We start from the raw sequence: 20,044 nt of genomic DNA, 5'->3' as shown, positions 1-20,044 counted from the left end.
TAAACTTCATGTACCATTTTAGGGGTCAGTGAATAGGAGTTGATGCATTAAACATCATGTGACCTTTGATCACGTGATGCTATAAGCAAAGTATTTATCAATCACCTATTATATACCATGTGCCGTAACAGTCTCGGCTTTCCCTCTTCAGGGGAGGTATTATTATTATTATTTCAATTTCACAGAAAATAGAAAGTGAGTGTCAGGGAGATAAAATCATTTGTTGAATGTCTAAGAATAGTAAGAGATCACAGGACTTAAACCCTGGTGTTTCTGACTCCAAATTCCACTCCTTTACACGGTTATCCTATACCATGGAGAAAACTCCTTTCTTCTTCCTATGATTGTCAGGTTTAAACAAAAGAGCTTTAAGCTCTTCCATTGTGAGCCCACTGCACCCCAAACACCCAGATATACGTGAGGACAAATTAGACTCTTGCTGCTTTGGAAAAAAAATAAAAGGAAACAAATATTCTCATTTTCTGAACTCAGTGAGGCAACAACATTTGTATGGTTACTGAATTATTGTGTATTTCTCTCACTAGATTTGCAAACTCCATGAAGGCAGGGACCACATTCCTTTTTGCTCATCATTGTATCCCTAGCACTGGGCATGATGCTTAACATTAAAAATATGCAATGGATTTTTATTAAGGCATGGATATGTGTACAAATGAGTGAACTATAACAAGAAAAATTTCAAGTATGGACTCAGCAATTTTTAAGTACAACTTACATCAAGAAGAAACAGACCTCTCCAACAACATCCCCGGGTTTTCCTCCTGTGTTAAATAATAGTTCATCTATTAGACAAACAGTTGCGTTGCAATTCTGACAAGAACAGCCACAGAGGGTGAAGCACTGAAAGTAAAATATAGGTTTTGCTTTGACCTTTGGCTTTTTTTGTCATGACTTATGAAAATAAAATACAGTGGCAAAACCTCCCATAAACAATTTTTATAAATCAAAGATATGAAAGAAATGTACTGAGTGTTCGCAAAAGGTCTGCTACAGGTAGGTAGTTTACCACCTGAGAACAGGTAAAAATAGCAAGCATCATTTTATCCACTAGGTGACGCTGCAGACTGATGTTGAGGTTATTTCACATGTTAAAGGGAATCAGAAAATTTAAAAAGGATGGTAATTCCTTATATGTAAGAACTCCTCTCATTTGATTCTTACAGCAGTTCTAGGAGGAATGTAGAGTATGTATTACTGTCTCTTTAACACAGACCTTAGACACCATTAAGCAGAAGAAACTGCCTCTCAGGAGATTTGTAACAAATTTTAATGGAGCTATTCACTTTAAATGGCTCATTTGAACTTGAACCGCATATTCCAAAGTTATTTACTGGTGACCTTAGGTTCCTTTCTCCAGTTTCAAGTGTCTGTCTCAAAAACCATCAGTCTCTGTGGAAGGGAGACTAAAATAGCTGGCTGTCCACTGCGGGCGGTGGCTCTTCCACTCCCTGGCTCACTGCTGGTAAATATGCCAGCAGGCTCAGAAGAGGCTTTGAAAAGAAAAGTCTCAGGTGTCAAAAGCAGTGGCTTCGGGTGTGACTCTTCCATTGACTCCACGGGTGTCTAGTCAGGTGAACTTTTCAAAGCTTCAACTTTAGCATATATAAAAAGAGAATTACCTTGTTTACCTCTCCTGTCTGATAAGACAAAACGAGTCAGCCTGTGACAGTGTAAAGTGCTCTGTGGATGTGGGTTGCTCCCACTTCCCCTGGAAGCTTATTCCACGTTCATTAAAATCCTTCCTGTTTCCCTAATCCCGCTTACACGGTGATCCCCAAACCTCATACAGAAGACTCTCAGCTTTGCAAACCAAGAGGTTTCTCTCAACTTGATGTACCTGCTCACCAAGTAGCTAATCAATGACTTGATAGTCTTTTTTTCTATTAGATTTATAGTTTTATCTTTCTTATTTAGGTTTTCAATCCATTTGATGTTTATTTTTAAATGTCATGTGAAGTAGAGATCCAACTTTTTTTCTTCATACAATGAGCTAAATTTCCTAACATTATTTGCTGAATAATCCACAGTTTCTCTGTTGATTTGTGGTGGTACTAATCTCATATTTTTATATGCCATCTATTTTGGCCCATTTGTCTGTCCATACTCCAACTGCATGCTGCTTTAACACTGTTTTTGATATCTCTGTAATATGTTTTAAGATCTAGTAGATCCCCTTCCCCTTCTTTACCCTCCATTTTCTGTTATAGTGGATCAACTCTTTCATGTACGTTTTATATGAAATACTAGTGGATGGTAAGATGTAATCTTTCATATACATTTCATAATTGATTGTTCAATTCCCCCCAAAACAATCCTTTTGGAATTTTCATCAGAAATCTACTGAGACCAATAGAAAGATTTGGGGAAAATCAATACCTTTGCAAAATTATGACATCCTTATCCATGAACATGGTATTTCTTGTCATGTAGTCAGTCCCTTTAATAGAGATAATTTTTTCCTCTATAAAATTGTTGCACATTCTGTTAGGTTACTTAATTCCTAGATACTTTATAATTTTTGCTATAGATATAAAGAAAATATTTTTTTCTGTTATGTTACTACTGAGTAGAGGAACATTATTGAATTGGGTAGGTAGATACTATATGAGGCAATCTTGCTGAACTCCCCAAGTAGGTCCGTAGTTTGTTGACTTTTTTGTGTTTCTGTGGAATCACATCATATGCATCATTGACAATTTTGCCTTTTCTTTCCTGATACTTATACCTCTTATTTCTTTTTCTGGTCTTTTTATGTTACTGGATCCTCTAAAACTATGTTAGATATATTGAATAGCAACAAGGATTCATACTATCAGGATCTTTTTCTCTCTCTCCAATGTGTGATTCTCATTTAAATAAAGCTTAAAGAAAAGTGAAATAATGATGTGGATATTCATTATTTAGTAATATCTTTTATAACTTATTTATTTATTTTTTAGGGAGGGGGAGAGAGAGAAAGAGAGAGAGAAGAGGGGCAGAGGGAGAGAGAATCTTAAGCAGGCTCCACTATGCCCAGCTGGGAACCCAACTGGGGGCTTCATCTCATGATCCTGAGATCATGACCAGAGCCAAAATCAAGAGTCGGAAGCTTAACAGACTGAGCCATCCAGTTGCCTCTATACCTTATATTTTAAATTGCTTGCTTGCATATAAGATTTCATCATGTTAAGGGTTAGCAAAATGAAGAAAAATTCTTCATCTCCGAATCTGGGGATTTAATTCCTTGAAAAAACTTCCTGTTTTTAAAGGGGAAAATTTTTCAAAGGCAATTCAAATAAACATATGCATTAGATGTGTTTAAAAACCAATTTCTACTAAGTAAGGAACTCTGAGTAGGACAATCTATTAGGAAAGTCTGAACAGACTCCTAGAGGTCTCAAGTATTAAAATAAAAAGTCATGTAAATTGGTACAGTTCAAGGCACGCTGTCTCGTGAGAAGCATCTGAAGCTAACTGATCACTTCCTGGTCGGTGAAGCCCATTCTCATACAGCATCTGTCTTGTTGGATCTTTGCACTGTCCTGTAAGGAAAACACAACGGTTAGTTACCAGTATCCCCATTGTATGGAAAAGGAGGTTTACCAAGGTGACAAAGGCAGAACCTGAGCCCAAATCTTCTGGCTTATATCCAGACATGCCCCCAACAACCCTGGGTTTCTTCCACAGATTTGACTGCACTGATGTTAGCAATAATGAAACAGTAAGAACAGAGCTTTTATGAGTGTGTGACTCAACTCATCTGTCTTTAAAGACAAGGTTGACAGGGTATAGCGTCAGCCTATAGAGCACTGCGCCGCTCTGTTTTTTTTTGGTGAGTAATGTGGCACAATTCATGCTTATTTTATGGTGTATGCTTGAGAAACATAAAAGGAATTTAATTTGAAAAGTTTAATAATCCTTTGGGACTATTAGGAATACCTTGAACTCCATATAACTGGGACATGGGATTATTTACTTACATATTGCATTGTAACACTTCGCGATCTGCCTATTGCAGCTGGAAGGTGAATATGCCTAAGGATCTCAGTGCACGTGGTCATTCTCTGTTCTTTTAAAGATGCACAGTTGGAGCAGTTGACTGGAAGCAATACTTTAAATTATGAAGCATGCAGAAGATCTGAGTGGTCCCAGCCCCTCAGCTCCCCCAGTCAAGTGCCAAGAGCACTGTTATTTACTTACTTGTTGAATTACATTTTTCTGTATCCTGACACATATTACCTCAGATCCTCTATAGTACAAAAGAAATGCTTTTAGTTCCAATTTGGGAAAGAAGGAAGGAAGGCTCAGGGAGACTAAGAAGTGGAGATGGGTTTTAAAAATCAGAGATTTTTTCCGAATTCACTATGCTGTCTCCCTCAACATATCTTTTTTTGGCATCCTGTTCATTGGAACTCAGGATAACTTGGCCAACCTGGTTCCTTATCCTTTTATGGGAGACAGAACATTCTTTAGATTATTATAAAACTATATGTGATCCATTTTCCCTTGTGAGCGAGTGGTCTGCTAAAAAGGGGGCCTCTTGAAAGCTCCTAGATCATACACTAAAAAGCCTGCCAGCTTCCTTTCCAAAACCGGTTATAGTATTCTGATGGAAGTTGGGAACCCCTGATGTGTGAATATGATTGGGAGCTAGGGACAGTCTGAGGGATGGACTCTGTGTCATCTAATGCCAGACTCCTGTCCTTGTAAGCCCATTTCTTCCTCACTCTTGTGAAGTTGAGAGAAGCAGAGCTTTCAATCCCGTGTTTGGGGTTTTGTCTTTTGTTGTGTTGCTCATAGTTAAGGAATGACAAGAATGCAAAAGAGAGGGAGGAATTTTACATAATTGCATATGAGATTAGACTAGAAAATTTGCAGATGTTTCTGCCCATTAGACTCGTTTTACTTGGCCAACACAATTTTTATTTTTGATCTTCATTATTATTTTAATTGTCCGTGACTCCCTTTGTCTTATTCTAATATGATTTACAAGTCTGGTTCTTAAAGGCACTGAGTTTATGACCCCTGGACCTAGTAATCTTTCTCTCCCTGACATTTTTATGATTCTGTGGAATTGGAAAGGACAGGATAATTGAGAGGGAGAATGACTTAAAGAAATGTGGGAATAGTTGGAAGGGAAAGTATTATCCCCTAACCAGGTAACTTTTGTGAAAACATTCAGGTATGCCTTAGACATGAGACAGCTCTTTAGTGACTGGAAAATCAAGATGGTTTCCAGCTGTTTTAGAAAGAGTATAGCTAGAGCAAGTTGCTGAGCTCTTAGGTTCCAAAGACTGTGGGCAAGGCGAAGATGGTACATAGTTGCAAAGGGCAACCTTGAAAGCCAAGTCTTGTGTCTCAGTGAGTCTACCACTTTGTTTTTCCTGCAACACGAAACCAGATTGCTGTGTTTCATTCACCGCCAAATGAAAAAGTCCACATGCAGTGTTAAGATTCTGTTGCACCAACGTTTTTTTAGACACTAGAATTCCACAAGTGAGATTTTGAGCTTCTTAAAAAAATACGAACAATTAAGATAACTTAAAAAAAGAAATCAACCAGCAGTCAAGACACCTCCTCTGCTCCCTCCTTTAAAATTCTAATTCTGTGTTATTGGAAGGAAGCCTTTATGCTTGTACATGCATACCACAGTTCTGAAAAGATACACCAAAAGCTTACTATTGGTTATTCCCACCAAGGGGAAATTGGGGTGGGAATGGCTGGGAGAGGCAACTGCGAAATTATTAGTCATTTTAACCCATCATGTTTTTATTTCTTTATTTTACCATGAGCGTGTTATCCATTTATAAATAAAGGAAAGCATCATTTAATTCACATTCTTTCCTCCTCCCTGATTATTTCATCTTTATTTTGTTCTGTTTTTAAAAGAGCTGTCACACATATGTTTGATTTGAAAAATTATATTTTCTCTAAGTTTATCCCATAGTGTCCATCATTTTAGGTATCATGTAACTTAATTCGAAGATCAGATCATCACCGTATGTTTCTTTCTCATGATCTTTCAGAGGAAAATATAACCACTGTTTTTAATTTGGACTCCAAATCATTTCCAGCCTTTAATTAATTTAGTTAAATAAACTTTAATTTAATTAATTATTGCCCAAATAGATCCGTACTGCACTTTGCCAGCAACACAGCAACACATTTAGAATCAAGCAGTTCAGGTCTGGTTGGGGAGGGCAATGACTTTGGCCTCTGGAATGCCACATTAAGAGTGGATATGACTATCCAAAGTGGCAGTAAAATAATACTGAGCAGAAGTGTGTTAGGATTATCTAGATATCATGAACAAACTGGCTGAGGCTCATCTGTTTTATGTATGTGTATGTAAAGTGACACTATGTTTTTATGCTTATGACCCTTGACCTACTGTTCACAAGTAGTGACTGTCTGTGTGTATATTCTCTTGGAAACAGTCTGTACCTTGGATATTGTTGTTACAGTATCGTCATCATGATACGCTGTGATATGCGAGGTGGAGCACAGAACAGACAACACAGAAAAGAAGAAACCAAGAACTCTATCCTTTGGAGTCCATGGTTTCCAAGGTATCCAAATACACAAACTTATCTGTCTGAACATAATGTTATAGGTAAACACTAAACAAACATCAAGGATTACCCCAAGTCTTGCTGCCGCAGTTTTTCACAGAGAGGATGTGGAAAGCAGAAAAAACATGTATAAGTGAAACATGTTCTTATATAACAGGTATGTAAGACCAAAGTAGACCAGGAAAGATCACATCTAAGCATAAGGGAAATCTAAGCAATAATCATTAATTGTTGGTTTTGGTGACTGGGTAACAATTTTCAGGCAGTAAGAGGAAAACATTTAAAGTCACTCGGAGAAAGACAATTATCAAATGATCTCACTTATATGTGGAATTTAAGAGACAAAACAGAGGAGCATAGGGGAAGGGAGGGAAAAATAAAGACAAAATCAGAGAGGGAGACAAAGCATAAGAGACTCTTAATCATAGGAAACAAACTGAGGGTTGCTGGAGGGGAGGCGGTGGGGGGATGGGGTACCTAGGTGATGGGCATTAAGGAGGGCATGCGATGTAATGAGCACTGAGTGTTATACAAGACTGATGAATCACTGACCTCTACTTCTGAAACCAATAATACATTACATATTAATTAATTGGATTTAAATAAAAAAAATAAAAGTACCAAAACAAAACAAAAAAAAGAGGAAAACATTTAATTTCTCAAATTGGGCTTAATTAATTTAGATGAGTATATTTTTCTTAATAGAAGTGTTGTTCTGATTAACACCAGGTCAAGTTTTTTTTTTTTTTTTTTTAATTTTTTTTATTGTTATGTTAATCACCAACACCAGGTCAAGTTTAACATCATTATGCTCTTAAGACAAGGCTTGAGGCATATGGAATAGGGTTTTTAGAGGCTTTTTGATGGATGAGGCAAGAAATTTTTTTTAACAGGATGGGTAGAGATTGACTGCAGTGTGTAACATCTTGCCTTGCTAATTATGCTAATTGATAATTGATCATCTGATTCCTTATGTCTTGGGGACGTTGAAGAAACTGGTGGGTGGCCTTTGTCTTAGATGCTATTATTGCAGCTATGACAACAACTTCAATAAGTCAAGTCAATTACATTAATGAACAAACTACATTAAATGTGCCTTGTTTGGGATTAACCCCTCTTCCTCCATTCTCAGCGACCAACTAAACTCCATTGATTTGGGGTCTTCAAAACATCTCTTTATCCTTTCCTCACCACCACCAATGGGATGACTATCTGAAGTCTCCTAGGTGGCTTCCTTTTTTCTTCTTCTTTTAATTGCAAAGCCCTCCCCACACTCACAGCTCTTGGCAAGGGTCACCAGAGCGCTCCTTCCAATCACTCCACTTTCCTCATGGAGAGCCTCCAAATGCTTCCTATTGCTACTTTATGAATTCTAAACTTCTCCGTGAGACTTAACAGCAATGACAAGGTCTGTCTCTCTATTCAAAATGATTCCTCACGGTTTTTTGATATCTTTTTCTCCTATACTCCAGTAAAGAGGAGGGGAAATTGAGAAATGTAATGAGTTGGGAAAGAAGAAATTAATTTGCATTCTTTGAATTCCAATTCCTTCTGGCCTTGTCCCGCAGATAACTGTGAAAAAGGTAGGTTAGGAGAGAGTTACTACGTGCCCAAAGCTAGAAAGCTGATTAGTAGAGGTGGGATTCAGACCTAGATCTGTCTGACACCCTTCCTTTTCCCAATATCCCATCCACTGTACTTACGCAGGCTGCCCCCTTGCTCCCCGACCTCTACCAGCCAGCACCCGAAATGCCCCTCTTTCTGCCTCACTTCCAAAATTCAGTTCCCAAAACTGCCTATCTGAACACTCCAGATTTCCCTAAGCATCTCTGGCCTAAACTACCTGACAACTAGACCCCAAATTAGGTAAGGTGCTCTTCCTCTGCATTCCCATGACATCCCTTTTTTATTATACTACATATTTTTTAATGAACATTTTTATTGATACATCACAGAGAAAAGTGCACATATCATAAGCATAAAACTTGGTGAAATATAAAAAAGCAAAACCACTCCCTGAAACCACCAACCAGATCAAGAAATTACCAGCAGACAGAAGACCACCCCTTTCCTGGACCCTCTTGATCATTATCCCCACTTGCCTCTCCTCCCCAAAGGTGGTTATATCCTGACTTCTATAAAGATTCATTTTGTATGTCTGCTTTCAAATTTTATATAAATTAAATCATGAAGTCTGGCTTCTATGTTTGTGAGATTTCGTCCCTGTTGTTGTATGTAGCAATTATTCATTCATTTTCATTGTAGTATACAGTATTCCATTATATGTATTCCAATATATATTCCATTCCATGCACTAATTTATTTTACTATTGGTAGATATTTTGAATCATTCCCATTTGGGGCTAATATGAATAGTATTACTATGAACATTATTGCAAAATTTTTATTGAATAGATGTACATTCTTTGGGGTATAAATCATGGAGTGAAACTACTAGGTGATAAGTTATATGTATGATCATCTTTAGGAAATAGGGCCAGTTTTCCCAAAGTGGTTGTGCTAATTTATGCTCCCATGACAAGGTCTGGTGTATTCCCAGCTGTGTTTCATCTTCCTCAACAACCGATAGTGTCTACATTATGATTGCAAATCCCACCCCCCTTTCTCCCTCTCTGCATAGCATGACACCTACAAGGTATCTTAGTAGAAGTCAGATGAAATAATAAGTGAATGGCTACAATTGTTTGCTCCTATACCTTTTTTTTTTTTTTTTTGCTCTTATACCTTTTGTCACCTGTTAGGCAGAATATCGTAATGGTTACAAGCACAGGCTTTGGGGACAGGCCATCATGATTTGCCTTCTTACTTCACCACTCACTAATCAGCAAGTTACCTGCCTGTGCTAGTCTGTTCACTTTTGACATCGCAGGGTTGTTCTGAAGATTTAAATAGACTAGACAGTACTTAGAATAATGTCTGGTATATAGTAAGAGCTCAATAGTGTTAGGTATTAGTGTTCTCGAATGCTCAGGGCCTGCACCCAGTTAGACTTCCTACAAATAGAATCAGCTGGTATGAGAATCTTTGGCATGCCCTCTGTGAAGCCTGTTCCAGGCAGCTGACCCCACAGAAGCCTCTGGACTTCTGAAGTTCTCTTTATCCCTCATTCAGCACCTGCCCGACACCATGAGTAGGTGCCATGTCTCCCCAGGTAGATGGCAAATGCCCTAAGTGCAGTGACTGACTTAGTCTTCATGGTAGCAGTGGTTTCAAAGTCCCATTTTAACTTGTGGGGATCATAGCTGAATACATTCCCCCAAACCCATTGTTGAACAGATCCACAGGGAGAGAACAATGGAGAAGTGTACTGTCCCCCTTTGCAAACACCATGCTCAAATGTAGTTTCAAATGCTAGCAGGGATGTACTTTACTTTCGTAGAAAAAAGATACTCCTGCATGTACATGACTTGCCATCACAGTACTCAGTAAATATTTGCTTTTTTTTTAAATTGATCCCTTGTTCTTTCTTGACTTCCTTGTTCTTGCCTTGTTCCCTTCCCACCCACTTGTGTTTGATCTAATCTCCTCCCATATTTGTGTGACAACCCCTGGGACTCCTCTGCTCTTATCAATTCCCGAGCAACACAATGAGATCCTCTACAGTGATGGACTATAACCCAATAAACCAAATTTCTACCCTAAAAAAGTAAAAAGCTCTGTCATCCACGCCTAGCCCCTCTGACTTATCTATAATTAGATTGGAGACGCCCAACCTGCAAGAACTGTGTCCTGATAAAAATGTGATTTAAGCACTCTTTGTTCAAGAAGGAATTCGTAACCCTTATTGATAATGAGAATGAGGGGAAGATATGCAAATTGTCTCCCTGTCAGAGTTGGTTATCAATCTTTATTAGGAAAATACAGGCTTTAGATTCTCTTTGTCGCTCTAGTTGACTTTGGCATGTGTGTCTGGGAGGGGATTTAACATGTAGCTAGCTAGCATCTGTAGGTCCAATAGCATCTCAAATGCAAAGGGGGGCCCACACTCAGCAAGAAGTCACTGACTCACTTTGGTCCCCTTCCTTCAGTGGATTACCAGGGGGAAGAACTAAGTCATTTCCAAATACCTGTTCAGCCCTTAGAAGCCTTGGAAGGAACGGGGGTGTGTTGGGGGAGAGGGTGTGTGTGTGTGTGAAGTGAGATGTTAGAACCAGGATAAAGGGGAAGAAGATCACAACGTTCCTGGGGGAATCCCTGGTTAAACGGAGAGGTAGGGTGAAGGCAGTGCAGTGGGCTTAGAGGTTACGGAAGCAACCATCAGCTGTTTGAGGACTCCCTATTTGCCAGGAATTTGTGTGAAAGGCCTAGAAAAGTGAAAAAGTACAATTTGGACTCAAAATGATGATCTCTTGATATCTTAATATCTTCCCTTCTTCCTCAGTAGATATTCCAGTGGGATGGGCCCCACGAGTGGCCTCTGCAGACCAGACCCAGAGTCAGCGGGGCCGCCTTAAGCAGCTGCTGGTCTGCACAGGGACTGGCTCCTCAGGAGTCCTTCTCTGAGCTGGCCCCGGACTCCATTCAGCTGTGGGTGCTCTCAGAAACCAGAAGTCCTGCCAGCTCAGCTTCTTGGGGACATACCCCTTTATGACAAACATCCCCACCCTCTTCGGCAGTATTCTGCTTGCAGACTATTATCTTGGCTTCCATTTCAACAAACTGCTTTATTGAAAAAGTTTGCCTTTTCCATTAGGCTCTTTAAGGGCAGAGATTTGTCTGCTTTGCCCGCTGCTACATCCCCAACACCAGAGCGGGGCTTGGCCCAGAGTAGGCACCCGAAGTAGCTGTTGAAAGAATTACCTGTTACTTTAGGCAAGCCAAATGTCAGGACGAACAGCCAACTTCAGAGAGTAGGCAATACGGAGAACATGGCTTCATGGCTGTCCTTGGGAAATGGATTTGTACATTGAAAAGGGTTTGTTTGACTGACATCATAAAACACTGCTAAGACCCGGAAGATAAACTGGCTTTAGGACCACTCTATACCTCCCTGGATCTGAAGCTGCTACTGTTGAGGGCCGACCACTGAGCTGCAAAGAAAGCAGTTTCCCAGGGTTATAAATTTTTAAATGGACCCATTGTTACCCCTCCCCACCCCCTCGGCCCCAACCCAGATATACAAAATAACACACACGACACAATTTATGTAAATATTTTTCAAGGTTTTATTGCAAACCAAAGTTGGTTTATCACACACAAAAAAAGTTGTGTGGTGGGGAGGGGGGACAGAATTGTACATATTATAACCATGTTAATTACAGTACATTAAAATGGTGGTTTACATTACAAATAAGCCTGTAAGTTTAAATATACTAGTGTTATAACCCAATGTACAGACTTTCTTTATACAATACATACAATTATCAGGAATGCAAAAAAAAAAAAAAAAGAAAAGAAAAACATAAATAATGCCCATTTTACAGGTGACATTTTAAACAATGAAAATACCAGGCTTTGACCGACAACTGGGGCATTGGTCCATAAAAACCCTTTCTAAAAATAGAAATATTTGTAGCAGCAATGCTTTCTTTAAGCATCTGGATACAAGTCATTGCAAGACCATTTTCAATAAATTTTAGTTATTAACTGTATCTTACAAAAAAAAAAAAAACAAAACGGTCTACACATAAATTTATCTTCCAAATATGGAAGAAACAAACAATGTCCCACATTGTAGTGTCCTGCAAGTGTCACATTGATGCTTAGAACTAAACCCATCTGTGATCAAGCATACCACACTCATACCACTGTTCACACAGTAAATCCACAAGGAAAAATAAAGAACTGAAACACTCTGCAATAGGAAAAGCTTTGGAGCTAACACGATCTCATCAGAAAAGGCACATTTCATAAGATTCGTTATCACGGCCCAGACAGACCTTCCGAAAACCCTTCTTAGACCTGCATCATCCTAATAAGACTACTGCATCTGTCTACGGCGGCACGCAGATGCTCATTGCAGAGATAGCACCATGTTGGAAGGAAGAATAAAAATGAAAACCTCATGAGCTCACTGAGGAGGATGTGCTCTTCAAAAAGCTTCCAGCAAACAGTGTGCAATAAGACTGCCAAGATGTGCAAGCTTCCAGAGATGTGCAAATTCTCTTTTAAGATGTCCTGTCAGCGGGCAGCTCTGCCACGAGGCTAACTAAAACGCTTACAAACACACACAAAGTCCTTCAAGACCACCCCGAGGGCTGTTCAGAGGAAAGAGTCCATCGGAGGCGCATAGGAAAAGCCTAGGAAGGCCTCGGCCGCTTCCTTGACGCTGGCTGTGAGGAGGATGCTGTCGGGGGACCTGCCGATGGAGTTGGGGACCGGCTCTTCGGTGAACTCAGGATCGAAGTGCCGCAGGTCACTAGGTCCACTCTATTGAGGGAAGAAAAAAAAAAAAAAAACTCAGAGTGTCAAGAATTCAGTGTGCAGACAGGACAGGGAAATCCTCATTTTGGGCTTTAAATACTGGAGCTCAGTATTTGGGGTACTACATGGAAACTCCCATAATAACCATCTATTTCAGGCAAAAAGCCCACAGGCCACATAAAGTTTAAATAACGAGGAGAGTGTTCACTTTTTATCCTTTGATACTGTAATCGATGAATGTGTGGAAAGGTTATGTTAGCTTGGTTGGGACAAAAATTCTACTTTTTACCTGGGAAAATAATGGTTTGTGAATAAAAGATCTGCCAATGTATTCCGTGGGGCCCTCCCCTCTACCACCACCAACTCTTGACTTCAAGAAGTGTCCTTTGGGCCCTCCTATACTCAGAAGAAAGAGATACTCACCACATTTGGGTTAAAAGGGGGAGTAATCTTCTTATTAATGAGATCATCCCAGTTAATCAGGGAGAAGAAGACATGATTCTTAATCTCCATCTGTCGAGAAGAAACAGGAGATGAGTTTACACAGGTGGAATTCAAGAAGGGCAGTGGGGATCTAGTGTGCTTCCCAGACAGCCCAGGAGAACAGGAAAGAGGTACTCACAAAGTCGTCCTTGGCGCCCAGCCTCTTCGTCCTGTCCTTCTGCAGGAGGCCCTCCAGGAGGTGTCTGGCAGAATTGGTAATATTTGGCTTCAGCTGGAGGGGCTTGTTCAGAATGTTGTCATACATCTCAGCTGTGTTTCGGCTGTAAAAAGGAGGCTGAAAGAAGAGGGGAAATTAATGCTCAGTTGGAAGGTTTGTACAGCACACACGACCAACAGAGAAAAAGTCTTCAACCAGGTTAAGCTAGATTTGACAAAGTCTTTCCCTTAATAGGTTTTCTTTGCCCTGGATTTTTAAATGTCTATTTCACGACCCTTATCAGGGAGTAGACACTAATAAGCCACATTTTCCCTCACATGGGTTAAGGGGGTCATATCTAGTCAAACGTGAATTTACAAAAGAAAAATTCACTAAGAGCTTACTCTAAAACACTTTATAAAATAACCAATAGGCCTCTCTTATCAGCATCTGATAAGCTTATTGATAAAGGGGCAAAACACAATGACCACATCTGCAATGGGGCTTGTGTGCCTGGTAAGTCTGGATTTTCAGACGAGCACATTCTGGGGAGCACTATCAAACCAGGGGCAAGATGCCATGGTTCTCAACTCACCAGGCCATACAGCATCTCATATAAGACGGCCCCCAGGCACCACCAGTCCACGGTCCTGTCATAAGGCTGCTTATGGAGCACCTCGGGGGCGAGATACTGAAACACAAAGCAGGAAAACAGAGTTTAGAAGTCTGTGAAACCGCGCAATCCCACGACCAGGCATGCACTTTGAAAGGGCTCAGACCCTGGATCCACTTGCAGGATACATTTCTTTACATTACTTCCTGATAAAACTGCTGGACTGGAAGGCTGACTGGCCAGGTATGTGTACTGGTATTTAGGAAGCGACTGGGCAGCCAACAGATAGCTTATGTGGGAATTTATAACCTTTTTATGACATGGCTTTTGCAAACAGCTGGTCTTAATGAAAGCAACATGAGGCCTTGGGATTTCTCATGCTGCATCAAACAGCAAATGTATTTTCCTTGCACTCAACTGGACGGAGAAACCTCCGAGAACAATCTCTCCTTCTGGTAGAACTTAATTTTTGCCCTTGGCTCTCCCAGGAGGGGGCAGACCAGGCACTAAGTGGAGAGTGCTCCTACCTCAGGCGTGCCACAGAAGGTGGACGTCGTGCCATTGTGTTCGATGTTCTCCTTGCAGAGCCCAAAGTCAGTAAGGACAATGTGTCCCTGTGAATCCAGCAGAATATTCTCTGGTTTTAAGTCTCTGCAAAAAAAAAAAAAAAAAAGAAAAAGTTGTGTTAAGTTAATTTCACTTCATAAGAAAGCCTCTGTGAAATAATAGCTCGGGGTGTTAGAAGCCTTTCCAATTCACTGTAGCTGTATAGTGAATAAAAAAAAGGGAGTCCTTGTTCTGCTAATCTATTCTGGATTAGGCACAATCCTAGCGGGCTAGTTCCCTGGTGGCATGGAGTCAAGGCAGCTCACATGCCAGGGGATCTGGTTTTAGGTGACCAAGCTGTAAATAAATACAAATTATTTTAAGGCTCCGTCCAAGACTAGGGCTCGGTCTCCTTTCTACCCGGGAGGGTAACCTTGAGGGCTCTCCAGCTTACCTATAAACGATGTTCAGGGAGTGCAGGTAACCCAAGGCACTGGCTATCTCAGCAGCATAGAAGCGAGCCCGTGGTTCCAGGAAGCAACGCTCCCTCTGGAGATGGTAGAACAGCTGCAGGAGACAGAACAAAGTTAGGCCGGGTTGCCAAGGCTTGGTAACAATGCATTTAATTAGTCTCGACATATATAGCTAAAGGGGACAATTGCAGGAAGTGGCCTTAAATAGTCTGTTAACTATTTGCAACCTTCAGGTTGAAGGAAAGGCTAATTCTGGTAACTTTTCCCCCCTAAATATCATTGAAAAACTTTCCTCTCAAACTAAAACCAGGAATGCCATGCCCAGACACCTAAAGGTTAGCTCATATTCCCGCCGCTCACCTCTCCACCGTTGATGTAGTCAAGGACAAAGTACAATTTGTCAGCAGTCTGGAAAGAGAAGTGAAGGCCCACCAGGAAAGGGTGTTTCACATTCTTCAGTAGAACATTCCGTTCTGACATGATATGCTTTTCCTAGAAAAAGGACAATTAAAGATTTAGTGGCAAATTTCGACTTGGTACCAAAATTCCAAGGTAAAACCACTCAATGAATGTCTATCTCCAGCTCCAGTCCATCAAGTGCATTTCGTACCTCCTTCTTTTTCAGGATGGCTTTCTTCTGTAAAACTTTGACTGCATAGAATGCTTCTTCTGCTTTGTGTCTTGCTAGAAGCACCTGGAATTTCAATAAAAAAAAAATCATTTTGCTGTCTATACCCACGGAGAATGTTAAATGAATGTGAATGAAAGACTATAAATTATGAGATCTTCAGATCTGAAATTACCTTCCCAAAACTGCCTTTCCCAATCACTTTCAAGAAGTGAAAGTCAGATGGTTTAGCATGAGGATTGGATGATGGGCCAAGGTTGATTTGCTGAGAAGGACTTGGCTGGAAAAGAAAAGTTTTCTTTTAGTATCCTTGCTTCAAAGGAACACAACAATCAAGGGCAGGCAATGTAAAAGATGCTACATCTGCAAATGACTGAGGCAAGCCACCACACATCATAGACACAACCAAGACTACTTTTCATCCATACATATTAATATTTCAAATGGGAGTATGGAAATTGTACACAATCGTGTTGTAACCAGATACAACTTTGAGGCAATAGGCCTTTTAAAATACTTCACTGACTCAAGAGTTAAGTAAGTGCTTATGTCACTTGTTATGCCATTAACTAGGCATTCCTGTCTTAATACTAATTTCTAGAAATGCTATTGTAATCCATCAATGTAGGAATACTAACTGACTCATTTACAAGATCCCTCTACAGAAGCATCACAAATAGAGAATACTTACTGGAGGAGAAGGGTTGGCATTCATAAGCTCAGGCTCCTGAGGTTGGGAGATTTTCAAAATGGACTGAACTTCAGGGCTGCAGAGAAAGGAACGACTTAGAACCTCCTTAACTCGACACAAGGGGGCACAGTAACACCAGTAGTTTCCGGCTCAACTTTTCCCGAACAGTTCGGAGTGTTTCAACCAAAAACACCCGAAGAAATTACTCAAAGAAAATAATAGCCAAAGGAAATAATAAACCCAGTTAAATACAGGGATGAGGGTTGTCCTTCACGGCAACAGGGGGTAAATTAGGCAAACATGAATATTTTATCTTACAGCTCTAGGACTGGCCAAATCAGCCCATTAGTTTTAATGTTTAAAATGTTTTCTTCAACTGGGACTTAAAAGAGAAAAGGGCTCCCACCCCCGGGGAAGGCTTCAGCTTTCTGATCAACCCTCTGATGAGACTGTGTCTTTACTGCTGGTAAACTGAAACTCTACTACTTATTTTTATTCCTCCCGGTCCTCTCCAAAACTTACTGTTTGCATGCATAGGAGTTATTGGCAATCTTCTGAATAAAGTCGTTCAGGCCCATCCTCCTCTGTTTCATGAAAGCTGTGAATTAAGAGAGGAGAAATAAACAAACGTCTAGATGGCTTCGTAACGTCCGACGCCACACACACTAATCTCACGCGCGACCTTAAAAAAATTTCCACCTCACATATCCTAGAAGTTCAGTATTAATTCCTACACTCACCGATGAGAATTGCTACCATTCCCCTCATTCTGGAGTAAGTGAGGGTGCCCCTAGAAGCCTCGGTTTTCACCGTCATCTCCGCAGAGAGAGCGCGCAGGGTGTCGTTAGTGACGGGAGACTGGCTCAGCCAACACTGGCCGCGCGCCTTGCCGCCCGCTTTATAAGCCCTGAGCCGCCGCAGGGGCGGGGCCAACGCGACAATCAGGAAGCGGCCCCGCCCAGGCCCCGCCCCAAGCCCCGCCTCCGGCGGTCGCGCTGCCCTGCAGGCTGCTCCCTCCCGGGCGGCGGCGGACGGTTCGGCCCCCGGCCGGAGGTCGAGACCGGGGCGGGGGCGGGGGGCGCGGGGACTGCCCGGGAGGCCCGGCGCGGGTCTGTTAATCTGCCTCTCTCGGCTCCCCGGCCGGAGAGAGGGAAACCGCAGGCGGAGGGGGTGGGGGGAGGGAGAGTCCGGGGTAATTTTCCACCTTTCTCATTTATTCCGCCCAGCTAGGAAATCGGAGTCGCGGCACTGGGGCGCTTTCCGCCCGGTGCTCGGCCAGCCGGTGGCTCTATGCCCGCTCTGGTTTGTCAAACCCTGACTGCCGATTCCCTCCCGGTCCCGGAACCGGCCCTCTCCCCTCACTCCCCCGGCAGCCTCATCAGCCCCCACCCGGCGGCCGCGCACCACCAGCCCGAGGTGTCCGTCGGGCGAGGGTGGCCTCGCGCGCCCTCATCTGCGGGGTCACCGTGGGTCCGGGACGCCGGGCGGGTCCTCCGCTCCCGCCGCCCTCTCCCCAGGCCTCCGTCCCTCCGCCCTGCGAACGCGCACCCACCCCCGGTCCCTCTCGCCGCAGCCGAGCGACTAGCGGCGGAGCGGGACAGTCCCCGCGTGGCGGCCGCGGCGCTTACCCAGGCCGGTCAGCAGAAAGGACTCGCTGCGTTTCTGCACCTCGGCCCTCTTTTTGTGGCGGGGCCGGAGCAGAGACTCGAGCCGGGCCCTGGCCAGCGCGCCCTGCATCTCCCCCATGGGCAGCGGCCGCCGGGCGCGCAGCGGGCGAGGGCGACAGGAGAACACTGACGTTTCCTTGAAGGAGCCGCCGTGACTCAGGCCGGGCAAGATTTCCTGCCCCGAGACCCAAAACAAACAAATGGCCCTTGTGCACGGCCGAGCCGCTTCCGAAAACGCCTTTTTTGTGCTTTTGGCCAAAGCCAAGCAAGGCTGCAAAATCCCAGAACTTGGAAGCGGAGGAAGGAAGGAAAGAAAGAGGGAAGGGGGAGGGAGAGGTCAGGAATGTGTAGGGGAGGGGGCGGAAATAAAATTCGTCTCTGCACTAAAGGAAAAAAAAAAAGTACAATCTGCGTTTCACTTTTTTCCCCCTAATCTTTGAGAACATTCTGTCCGTTCCGCATGTAATTTTTTTTCTTGCATCTTTAATCTCCGCCACGCCAAGAACACGTGAGGAAGTGGCAAGCACGGGGAGTGGTGGCTCCGTGCGAGGCGCCGACCTGGCGTGACCCCGGGCGGCGGCGACTCCCCGATTCCCTCTCCCGCTCTCCCACCTGAAAACTCTGCAAGGGCGCGTTACATTGTCTTAAAAACCCTCAGTTTGTCCTCGTCTTCCCTGCCCCTCCGGTTTATTTCAGCGCTGACCCAGGAGTCTTCTTACAGTTTAACCACCTTGCTTTTTCTCGCAAGTCCCAGGTAAACTGAGACTCGCGGCCTCGTGCAGAGTAGCCGGGTGCCTGCGCTCCAGAAAGCGGAGGAGAGAGGGTAGCTCGGCAGAGCAGCGGTGCGGGGCCTTCCCGTCCCCCCGCCGCTGGGAGATGCCTGGGCGCTGCAGTCTGACCGCCGGCGCGGGGACTCTGGCCAGCGCTGGGCGGGGGAGCCACGAGCAGAGCGACGGGGCCGGAGCGGGAGACGGCGGCTGCAAGTTACTAAGGTTTGCAGGGCCGGTACCTGGCGCTTGCTGGTGCTCTCTGCGGTGGCTGCCCTGCCCTGACCCCTGACTGTCAAGGGCCCTGCCGTTTTTGAGTTGCATACTGGGTCTGACACACTCCGAAATACCAGCTGTCAAACCCAAGAATAGCATGTGAAGCGGTTTTTCTTTCGTCCTGGGCAGGGATTTGTTTTGCGGGCACAGCCACCTCATTTGCCCTAATATGATCTGTAGCCTCCGAGGCTTCTTGGTTTGCTCAGTTGCAACAGCCCCAGACTGGGAGAAGGGAACACACGTTATCTCTCCTGGAGAGTGGCTGGGAAATGTTGCTCCGCACCCACTGTTAAAACACTTCTCAGTGCCTGATACTGAGGCTCCCAGCTCAAGCAAGGTTTAGGAAACTCCAAATCACAGTAACTGGCCCATTGCTGCTTCCTCTTCCATGGATTCTTCATATAATACGACTTTGTTACCACCAGTGCCCCCCCATACTGCGTGTTCCATTTCAACTAGCCCAGCCGGTCCCTTATCCCACACCATTCCGCCCCCTTTTAAGAGAGCGAATTTGCCCTGGGTGTTATATGCAACCCATGAATCACTACATCAAAAACTAATGATGTACTATCTGTTGGCTAATTGAACTTAATAAAAGAGAGAGAGAGAGAGAGCACAAATGTGGCAAAGACTGCCCAGAAACACCACCCTGCACCAAGATTTCTGCTTGTTTGTTCTTAAAACGTGAAACTGAGAAACCTTCCATCAGACACCATGCCGGGCGTCCCCACCTCCTGTGCCTTCCCCAGGCCAAGGAACCTCAGATCCTCTAAAGCATCTTCGTTTT

General features: G+C 43.1%; 1 protein-coding gene across 4 annotated transcripts in view; it reads right to left on the bottom strand.

The window, feature by feature from the left end:
• Positions 1-11,734: 11,734 nt before the first annotated feature.
• The window catches only part of SGK1 (serum/glucocorticoid regulated kinase 1), a 108,991-nt gene continuing 100,681 nt past the window's right edge, over positions 11,735-20,044 (bottom strand). The window contains exons 1-12 of one of the 4 annotated variants that reach the window (XM_032407841.1): positions 18,176-19,796; positions 17,070-17,145; positions 16,548-16,623; positions 16,032-16,136; positions 15,839-15,922; positions 15,589-15,720; positions 15,210-15,322; positions 14,737-14,860; positions 14,192-14,287; positions 13,579-13,734; positions 13,380-13,469; positions 11,735-12,962 (exon numbers count right to left, since the gene is read on the bottom strand). In XM_032407841.1, coding sequence (XP_032263732.1) covers positions 12,795-12,962; positions 13,380-13,469; positions 13,579-13,734; positions 14,192-14,287; positions 14,737-14,860; positions 15,210-15,322; positions 15,589-15,720; positions 15,839-15,922; positions 16,032-16,136; positions 16,548-16,623; positions 17,070-17,145; positions 18,176-18,293 — 1,338 coding nt within the window. In that variant the 5' untranslated portion in view covers positions 18,294-19,796 and the 3' untranslated portion in view covers positions 11,735-12,794. Of the gene's footprint in view, positions 12,963-13,379; positions 13,470-13,578; positions 13,735-14,191; positions 14,288-14,736; positions 14,861-15,209; positions 15,323-15,588; positions 15,721-15,838; positions 15,923-16,031; positions 16,137-16,547; positions 16,624-17,069; positions 17,146-17,287; positions 17,468-18,175; positions 19,797-20,044 lie in introns of those variants that run through there. The other 3 variants (XM_032407842.1, XM_032407840.1, XM_032407843.1) reach the window with 3 other exon arrangements.

This window comes from Phoca vitulina, unplaced genomic scaffold (assembly GCF_004348235.1).
Source record: "Phoca vitulina isolate PV1807 unplaced genomic scaffold, GSC_HSeal_1.0 scaffold9, whole genome shotgun sequence".
Classification (NCBI taxonomy): Eukaryota; Metazoa; Chordata; class Mammalia; order Carnivora; family Phocidae; genus Phoca; species Phoca vitulina.
This window is presented reverse-complemented; position numbering and strand designations above follow the sequence as displayed.